Here is a 10,450-nt window from a genome sequence, read left to right on the forward strand (position 1 = left end):
GAACAGGTTAGATAAATTACTGAAACCACACAATTAAAAGGACAATTAAAAGCCCATAATGAGTATAAGTAATATTTTTTACTGGACCTGTAGATCAGAAACCCATTCCTGGCAGATAAAAAAAATACTTTGTGTTCGACAGTAAAATTAAGGGCAGGCAAAGGAATTACATAATAAGTTATAACATGAGGCTGAAAAAGACACTGATCTTTTGTGACTTAGTTTTTTACCTCAAATTAGTCATTCTAAAGGCAGTTAGAACACAAAGATAATTTTATTTACAGCCTCGTATGGATTAGAGAGATACTATTGTTAATGCCTCTATGGGTGTTTTTGAGGGCGCCTCTTTCTTATAATCTGATCATCTTTCTTTGTATATCCGTTGGTGAGGTCTCTTTGAAACTTTAGCAGCGCTTGCATTTGTTGCATTACTTGATCAACTTCTGCACATCACCATCATCATAACACCTCCAAGTGTGTATCGTAAAACAGTTATTTTATTTTAGTTCACCTTGTTGTTTGTTTAGACATTGAGTTTTTCTTGTACCATGGACTCATAAACAGTCAACAGCTCGCTGCCTATCCCCGGTCCAACATTGCAGATTACACTGAATACAGCTTTTTCTATTTTCAAACTGCACCCTGTGGATCTCCTCCATAACCTCTGGGATGTGCTGCCTGGGATGTTCTGCCATGGAGCATATGTAAATCTAACCATGAAGGCAGGATTCTTTCTCTGTTATGATTTGGGGTTGTTTGATTTTTGTTTGACTCCGCCTCTCGCCCATAGACTGCTGAAGATAGGCACCAGCTCCCCCGCGACCCACTATGGAATAAGCGGCAGAAAATGACTGACTGATATTTGTTTGTGGGTTTTTCCTCATATGTTTCTCACAGTTAAGGTTTTGAATCATGCTTCTGTTTATTATTTTCCTAGTCATGCTTTAGTCTTCTAGTTCATGTTTTGTCAAGTTAGGTTTTTGGATTTGGTTATGCTTTAGTTTCATGTTTTTCTAGTTCTGTTTCTATTAGTTTGTATCCTTGAATTCCTGTTTTGCTCCAGTCACATTTTGTTCTCTCCTGTCAATTAACTTTATTCGGTTCACCTGCACCATGTCAATCAGTCTACCTGCTTCTCTTGTGTCATGCCCTATATATACTCTGCCATTATGGTCGCTCCTCGTGGAAACATTCGGATCATGTCACTTTGTTTTCTGCTACGTCTTGTTGTTCATGCCAAGCCTTTCCATACCTGTATTTGCCACCACCTTCTGATGTAAGTTTCATTTATTAAATCAGTTTATTCACCCACCATCATGCTGCCTGCTCGTCTGCATTCTGGGGTCCTCCGTTACACCGCACCTGACATTCTCTTAATCTTGCATTTATAAACACAACCAAAGATATCCCCAGTTTTGCTGACAGAGCCCAGGATGAAATACAACACGTTCTGTGACTAGACAACAATATGTAAAACAAAGTGCACAAAATGACTTCTAACTCTTAAAAGTTGCATTTAAAGGTCCTGTTCAAGCTCATTCCCTTTTTTCAGGTTTCATTTAGCAGCTCGCTCCTTTATCATACAGTGACTGCTATCTAACTAGCTTGAAGAAGGCTTTTATGTTTTAGGTTCTTAGAAATCAGTTTGCATAAAAGTATTTAGCAAACATTTTATGAAGAGGCTAGTTCCTTTATATAAACTGTTAGTACTGTCCTCTTGCTTTTTCAGACAACAAGAACAAGTCTTAGGAACTTCCCTGCTGTTCTGTGTTGTAGTTCTAAGTTCAGCATTGCAGTGAGTGTTTTACTAGTTGCGTTATAGACGTTTCAGTCAGATAACATACAATCTGCATTTAGGAACACCTGTACTGAGTGTTTTGGACAATAACATCACTAAGGCACGGTCACAGCAAAATAAGTCAATAATGTACTGGTTTGGAGTAGAGGCTCAAAGCCAGATTCTGACCGTCATAGACGCTGTTTCAACTTCCTGCCTTTGACCTATTATGCTGCAGCACAGCAACACCACACTTTCCATTCAGGGTCCTTATTGTGAAACTTTGCCTCCAGCTGTAGAATTAGTTTGTCTTAGCGCTATGGAGCTGCAGGCAATGTGGTTAAGTCATCATAAAGATACATTTGACACATTTATCCTCATAAAGGTACATGCATCATGTTTGTACACATACAGTCATATTTCATGAATTAGGAAATGTGTTCTGATGAGGCTCGTTTGTTAGATTTGAAGTGCATTTTAAAAGAGAAAAACACTCTGAAAGCACATATTAAATCGCTTGTGTGCAAATAATCTATATAATATGTTTCACTTAGTGAACTGAGTCACTGAAATAAATGAATAAAAATATTCCAACTTATTGAAAGTGATTGTATGCTTAATGACAAAGTGAATAAAGGAATTAGCCATGATGATGGAGAAGACATGGTTTAATATGAAAATATGTAATATTTACACACATAACATGACTTATATAATTCAGATAAAGAAATGCACATTATTTACAAAATGACGAGCAGGAATGCATTGGAGGAGATTTTATTTACTTCCTTTGGTCTCCACTCGCTCGAAGTAATCCAAGGAATCATACATAGCCACCTCACACTAAACAAAACAGATAGAAACAAGTTACGTCAGTCAAACAAAGCTTAAGATGTTCAACAAAGACGTTTTCTCATTTGCATATAAAGAACTGATTGGACGCAGGCAACAGACACAAAGTACTTTAGTCAAATCGGGAGTGTTTACATTTTTTCTCAATGCAGAAAGTGAAGCCCGAATAAAAGAACAAACAACAAACATTGGAGAGTTTTTGATGGTTTCTCAGAACATTAAAACTGATTCATACTCACCCACTGAGTTGAGCCCTTGGAAGAACTGGTGCTGTGCTTGTCCATTTCTGCTTCAAAGGAGTCTGTGTGGGGAACTTCATAGATCACTCTGGCTGCTTGTCCTGACACACAAAAACACACAAACATTTTCACATAATTACAGGAAAAAAAGGAACCATTCTTTTTTTTATTCTAAAGAATTTGATTAAAATGTTAAATTTTAACTTCTAAGTAAGGAGAATTAATATCACTGATATTACCATATAAATATTGCTTATACAGCCAACAGAACAACTCTGGTCATAGTCTTGGGGGCCATAGACATAAGCTCATGGCAGGAACTGCAGCAGGAAATTATTTTGTTGACTTTGTCTGGCTAAAAATGTGCTGCTTAATCCTAATCTGTGTAAATGGTGTACCACAGGCAGCAAGCTTTGGTCCCTTTTTTTTCTTTACTAATATTCAAACCTGTCAAATTACTTCAGGAACCTTAATGAAAATCGGTACTCCTAATGAAATATTTTGACCCTTGAACTGACTTTTAAGCTATAAAGCAAGTTGTTTTATGTGTGTCAAACCAAATCTTAGGAAAATGTGGCTTAGAAACAGCTCAAAATGATTCTCAAGAGTTGTTTTTCTCAATATGTTTTGCCATCTGTCAACATATATCAATGATAGCTGACAACTATAGATAGTTGCAAAATATACCAAGCTTCATAAAACTGGGTGTTATTGCCATTGGTATACCAACAACTAGGACAGGAAATAAAGGCAGTGGCCTAAGTCTATCTGCCCTAGTAACACTTTCTCTTTGCTCACCAATGAGATTAATTTTAAATTTGTGTCATCTGGAAACAGTCTTTTGGCTTGAAACTTAAAGTAATTTATTACTTTTCAGGTAAGTTTAATTACATATACAGTACAGACCAAAAGTTTGGACACACCTTCTCATTCAAAGAGTTGTCCTTATTTTCATGACTATGAATATTGTAGCTTCACACTGAAGGCATCAAAACTATGATTTAACACATGTGGAATTATATACTGAACAAAAAAGTGTGAAACAACTGAAAATATGTCTTATATTCTAGGTTCTTCAAAGTAGCCACCTTTTGCTTTGATTACTGCTCCACATACTCTTGGCATTCTGTTGATGAGATTCAAGATGGTCCAACTAAACGCAAACCGGATGGAATAGCATACCGCTGCAAGATGCTGTGGTAGCCATGCTGGTTCAGTATGCCTTCAATTTTGAATAAATCCCCAACAGTGTCACCAGCAAAGCACCCACACACCATCACACCTCCTCCTCCATGCTTCACGGTAGGAACCAGGCATGTAGAGTCCATCTGTTCACCTCTTCTGCGCCGCACAAAGACACGGTGGTTGGAACCAAAGATCTCAAACTTGGACTCATCAGACCAAAGCACAGATTTCCACTGGTCTGATGTCCATTCCTTGTGTTCTTTGGCCCAAACAAGTCTCTCCTGCTTGTTGCCTGTCCTCAGCAGTGGTTTCCTAGCAGCTATTTTACCATGAAGGCCTGATTCACACAGTCTCCTCTTAACAGTTGTTCTAGAGATGTGTCTGCTGCTAGAAATCTGTGTGGCATTGACCTGTTCTCTAATCTGAGCTGCTGTTAACCTGCGATTTCTGAGGCTGGTGACTCGGATGAACTTATCGTCCGCAGCAGAGGTGACTCTTGCTCTTCCTTTCCTGGGGCGGTCCTCATGTGAGCCAGTTTCTTTGTAGCGCTTGATGGTTTTTGCGACTGCTCTTGGGGACGCTTTCAAAATCTTCCCAATTATTCGGACTGACTGACCTTCATTTCTTAAAGTAATGATGGCCACTTGTTTTTCTTTACTTAGCTGCTTTTTTCTTGCCATAATACAAATTCTAACAGTCTATTCAGTAGGACTATCAGCTGTGTACTGTATCCACCTCCTGCACAACACAACTGATGGTCCCAACCCCATTTATAAGGCTTGAAATCCCACTTATTAAACCTGACAGGGCACACCTGTGAAGTGAAAACCATTTCAGGTGACTACCTCTTGAAGCTCATCAACAGAATGCCAAGAGTGTGCGGAGCAGTAATCAAAGCAAAAGGTGGCTACTTTGAAGAACCTAGAATATAAGACATATTTTCTGTTGTTTCACACTTTTTTGTTCAGTATATAATTCCACATGTGTTAATTCATAGTTTTGATGCCTTCAGTGTGAAGCTACAATATTCATAGTCATGAAAATAAAGACAAGTCTTTGAATGAGAAGGTGTGTCCAAACGTTTGGTCTGTACTGTATATATATTTTTTATTGTTATGAAGTAAAACATAAGTGGCAAATACAATTGCTGCAGCTCAACAGGCACTGGTGATCACATGATTTTAACACTGTTATTAGCATCAAAATTTCCAGTAGCTACAACAGTAACTAAAACTCTATATGTAGTAGATATTACAAGTAAATGAATGAATGAGAGCTTTAGAAGAAGTTTGGCTACACTAGCCCTTTACACATTGAAATAATACATTATATTAAATTGTTAGTACAACAAAATCATTTACGTCAGGTTTGATATTTGGAAATTTTTAGTAATTGTAACCTCTTCTTAAGGACAAGCTGCTATCATCAGTGTTTACTGAGCACCACCAACCAAAGGGGCTCTTTTTAAAACAATGGATCAGAGAACTTTTTAGAAATAAAATTACCAAGAGAAAAATTACAGAGGCAAAAGAATCAATGTGTGCAGTTAACAATATTACACGAGAATACAGAAAAAACCTCTTCCTCTGTTCTTTGTACAGAAGTTTTTTTCTGTATTCTCTTTTGTTTGCAAAGAACAATAGAAGGCCTCTTTCGCAAAATTGTTCCATCAAAAACCAGCAAAGACGAGCCTCTCTTTGAGCTACTTCTGGTGTTTTACAAATCAACATTACGAACGTGTGCGCATTCAAAAAGCAGGCCAACGACTCTGTACCTATGGGTATGGAAAAACTTTTTCACCGAGGGAACTATGCATGGCTGAAGTTCATTGATCTGGTTTGTCTCGGCGCACCTCAGTGCAACCTGTCCAATGTGTTTTAAAGACGGAAACGATGTGCATCAAATACACACCACCGCACAGGGATGCACTCCGAACATTTTCAACCTAAATCCTCCATCCAGCTAGTTGCACATATTGTTGGTAATCACTCGGGCCCCAAAGCTGGTTTACGCTTCCACAAGTCCGATGTGACTACCTTGTTTGGCGAGTCAGAACTGTAACAGCGGTGGGTTGACTTAAACCCCTCTAATGGACCTGTTCCTTGAAATGTTTCAGTGAAGGTGCTATTAATTTTTATGTTGAGGAAGAAAGTTTATGTACACCCATCATGTGGATTGAATGTCATGTCAATCTTGCGTTTTTAATTATTTATGTAAACCATTCTTTGATCAGTGAAAAGTGGTTGTAACACACAACTTCAATGGATTTTATAAAAAACTAGAAGGTGCACTCATATGAATTTGTGGTCGAGACAGGGTCAAAATTATACATACATGCTCAAATATATACATACAACGTCACTAATGCTACCTTAGCAAGGGGCACCTCCAGCAACAAACACTTTTTTAGCAATGAATTCAAGCTTCTGTCATAATTTTGGCTGGAGTTTTAATGCATTTTCTTGACAAAATTAGTAGAGCTCATTTAAATTGGATGGTTTCCTGGCACTGACCAAACTTTCATCCACATTTTAAGCAGGACTGAGGTCAGGGCAGGGAGACACATAAAGGAGTTTATTGTTACCTGATTTATCAGTTCCAAAATTGCCATTTATCCCATATTAGAGGAAAAGGTTGTAAAGATATTGGTGGTTGTTTGTTGTAAATAATAAAGTTTAAATGAGTCAAAAATGAAAATATGACATTCAAGCACATGATGAGTTTATAAACAAATCAGTCAACAACTGTAAAAACAAACATAACAGTAAATTGGAAGTTGTTTCGCAGAAACCTGGTTTAGTTCATGTTCGAGATCAAGAACACCGATGGTTTTATTAAAGCAGGGGAGTTATCTCCAGCAGGGTTAGACGCTGTCTGCTCGTAACCTCTGAACAAAATCTCATTTCAAAATATTGGAGCTGTCGCTTCAAAAACACAGATGGTGTTGACATCAACACCATATCCCTTTTAAAAACCAGGAAATATTTAAAACCTAAGCTTTAAAGAGTTATTGCAGGGTGGCAAGAAAACAAACCCCAACATGCATTCCTCAAGAACTTTGTAAACTAGGGAAGTATCTTCATTTTAATCTGGAGTAGAAAAGCTAACCTAGAGAGATGTAGCCCACAATGAAAACATGCTTATTCTGTGAATATAAAAGAAAATGGAAACAATGATGCAATCCAGACCATCTTTACAGTTAGACTGTAACAATCAAAGTACTTTTAAGAGACAAAAATATTAAACTTGCACTCTGTATTGCTTCCGACAATAGAAAATCAGTTTTATAATATGAAAAACTGTGAATTTGCTCTATAAACAAGGCCCCTGCTCTTCATGTCAGCGATTACATTATGTTGTTTTGCACTTGCTCAAACCACTTGTGATTGTTAATCATTTTTGCACCTTTCATAGAAGGTGAACAACACATACCGACCCAAACTGCGCTAAGATAAAACGTACTAAGTTCACAATAAATAGTCTTCCATGCTTTATCATTGATTTGTTATTGTATAAGTTGATTAGTTGTTTAGAGGCCATTTAAATTTTTGGAAAAATGACCGCTAACATTCATTGGAGACTAGATGAAAGCTGCATGTGTAATTTCTCGTAGGTTCTGTTTTTTTCAGACATTTCACAGTGTTGACTGCACAGAGAAAACTGAGGCAGTATTTCAAAGAAACTATGACCACAAACATTACATACTCAAAAGCTGAATCACTGTTTAAAGGCCGACTGTGCAAAGTCACAGAAGTAATTACATCAAATTAAATATTAATAAATAAAATAAATATTATTGTCTTTCTGAACTTTTATATGATCATTCATAAAATATACAATGAAAGTTTTTGTAGATCTCCAAAGTAAAATATTTGTTTGTGTGTGCAGGATTTTAACATCATTAATATGGAAAAAATTATTGTGCATCTTTATTAAATTCAGTTGAAATAAAAAAAGAAGGAGAAAATGCTTTTTTTGCTAAATAAAAAATACATTTTTGTCTTTGTCTGAGGGAGTGATTTACCTGTTTTCTTCTTACCTTCTTTCCTTTTCAGAGTGCAGAAACAGGCGAGAGCAATGAGGAAGAGTGGGACGACAACAGCCACAGCAAGAATCACAGATTGCACCTTATGTTCATCCTTTGTATCTGAATGATTTTAAGGTGAGAACAACAATAAGTATATATTTGTTCTGTTTAACAAAACAAACTTCTGATAATTTATTTTCTGTGAAGTGATGAATAGATTATTGATACAACATAGGTAGGCTGCAATATGTGTAGTAGCTCTATAGTCACCTACTTTCTGATAAGCAGTTAGTTGTGTTTCCTCTGGCTGTAACTGTGATGGTTGTACCATTTCCTTCAACTTTAAGTAACATTGGTATCTCCACAGTAACCTCGCAGATGTATCTCCCTGAATCTCTGATTGCAAAGTTTGGAAAGATTAGAACTGTACAGCTATTTGCCTGCTTATTCTGAGAACTTGTAGACTGATTTATGACAGTTTTATTCTCTACTAATGTTTGGTTTTTTAGCCATTTAATGTTAACTCTTCCATTCTTCTCCTTCCAGCAACAAGAGATGTTTCCTGTCTCTCCTTCATGGAAAGAAACATCAGGACTCTGAGTAACGACAAGTGTGTCTGAAGAAACGCCTGGAAAGAGACATGATGGAGCATAATGTTAGATCATACCAAACACAAACGGTATAATTTCAGAGCCAAACACTGAAACTGAAAGTGCTTTTACATTTTTTAGTAGAACCGACAAGGTTTAACTTCAATTATTAAATTGCAGGCAACAAAAAATATACAGTGCTGGTCAGAGCATGAACGTCATATTTGTTTATGGCTTTCACTGAAACATCCAAACTCTGAGTAACAAGTGGGCCTAAAAAAACATATGTAAAAAGACACACTGCACAAATTATGGAAGGTCATATGTAAGAGCTTAATGCTGTATGTTGTATTAATCTATATTAGGAACTAAAAATTTAAAAACTTTCAAATTAAATTAAAGGACCTATGCTAAATGGTTAAAATAATGTGTTTGTCATGAAAAAGTCATCACCTACTGAAGGTACAAAGGTAATGTAGTTTGGTCTTGTCTGAAGCTTAAATAGCTATGCTCAAACGTGAAATTAAATGGAGAGTCGTGTTTCTACTTACTCCAGGATGAGAGTGCGCAGAGAGAGCTAAGAAGCAGACTTCTCAGCAGGAGCTTCATCTTTCCACTTCAGTTCATTACTGAAGACTGATATTCATCTCCTGTTGCTGCTCTAAGTACCACCCACTAACCTCTCATACTAACACACACACAACAGAAACAGAAAGATGGCTTTTTTTTTAAAAAGTCTGAGCTGACAGAGTCTGTTCTTTCCATCTTCAGACTGACAGCAGTGAGAGAGATCAGTCACAGAAACTGCCTCTGAGATTCGTGCTTCTTTCATTTATTAGAACACAAGCATCGCAGATCCCTAAGACATACTGGGAACAGATGAAGTAAAACATCAAGTCACAAAAGTAAAAAATGATGGCAGGACTGTTTAATGTTAGTTGTAGTGATTAGTTTTAGTTTGGTACACGCATTCTTTGAAACAGTATCACAAGTTTACACAGATTTACAGATACAAACTGTTCAAGGTTCCAAAGGGCTTCACACTACAATCAGTCATGCACCCATTCATACACACATTCACACACTGTCAGTGGTAAGCTACAGTGTAGCTACAGCTGCCTTGGGGTAGATTGACACCCTCTGACCACCATCAGCAGGCAAGGCAGGCGAAGTGTCTCGCCCAAGGACACAAAGACTAAGATGCACGGAGCGGGGGTTTGAACCGGCCCCCACCAGGTACAAGATGAACCCCTACCACCTGAGCCAGTGTCACCAAATAGTCTATCTATAACTGCCTAAACTATTTTTAACCTACAGCCACAAAGTCATTCAGTGAAATCTTCACTCTAACAGAAAACCTCTGTTGCTAGGAAAAACATTCATATTACTAATAATAAGTGTCCCTGTCCCCTGGGATTGGCTACATTAAGTCACAAATAGTGATATTTTTACTTTAGAGTTTGGTTGGGGCAGGGGCCGGTTACTGGGAGTTTTAAATAATTATGATTTTAAAACCACCAAACATTTCCTCCATATCTTTCTCACAGTTTAACGTCCTTTCAATGAGAGGCCATTGAAAGAGCTGGGTCTTTCTTCGGCTGTAGAGAACATAGACTACACCTGAACTGCTCCTCCCCCACCTGTTTCTGCACACTGCTGATCAGCTGGCTGGAACAAGGCTTCTACATGTTTACAAAGACAGTTTAGGCCATTTGGGAATTATTTCCAGTTGCAAACAACACGGACAGTCACAGTGTGGAAATTTAAGAAGCAATCCCTA

General features: G+C 37.5%; 1 protein-coding gene across 1 annotated transcript; it reads right to left on the reverse strand.

Moving 5' to 3' along the window:
* Window positions 1-2,427: 2,427 nt before the first annotated feature.
* On the reverse strand, window positions 2,428-9,330 carry LOC124881006. The gene is made up of 5 exons (XM_047386482.1): window positions 9,222-9,330; window positions 8,355-8,708; window positions 8,093-8,200; window positions 2,869-2,969; window positions 2,428-2,620 (listed from the first exon to the last, which is right to left on the reverse strand). The coding sequence occupies exons 1-5, from the start codon at window positions 9,277-9,279 to the stop codon at window positions 2,555-2,557; spliced, it is 687 nt and encodes a 228-aa protein (XP_047242438.1). The 5' UTR covers window positions 9,280-9,330; the 3' UTR covers window positions 2,428-2,554.
* Window positions 9,331-10,450: the final 1,120 nt, after the last annotated feature.

The sequence above is a fragment of the Girardinichthys multiradiatus genome, chromosome 14 (assembly GCF_021462225.1).
Source record: "Girardinichthys multiradiatus isolate DD_20200921_A chromosome 14, DD_fGirMul_XY1, whole genome shotgun sequence".
Lineage (NCBI taxonomy): Eukaryota > Metazoa > Chordata > Actinopteri > Cyprinodontiformes > Goodeidae > Girardinichthys > Girardinichthys multiradiatus.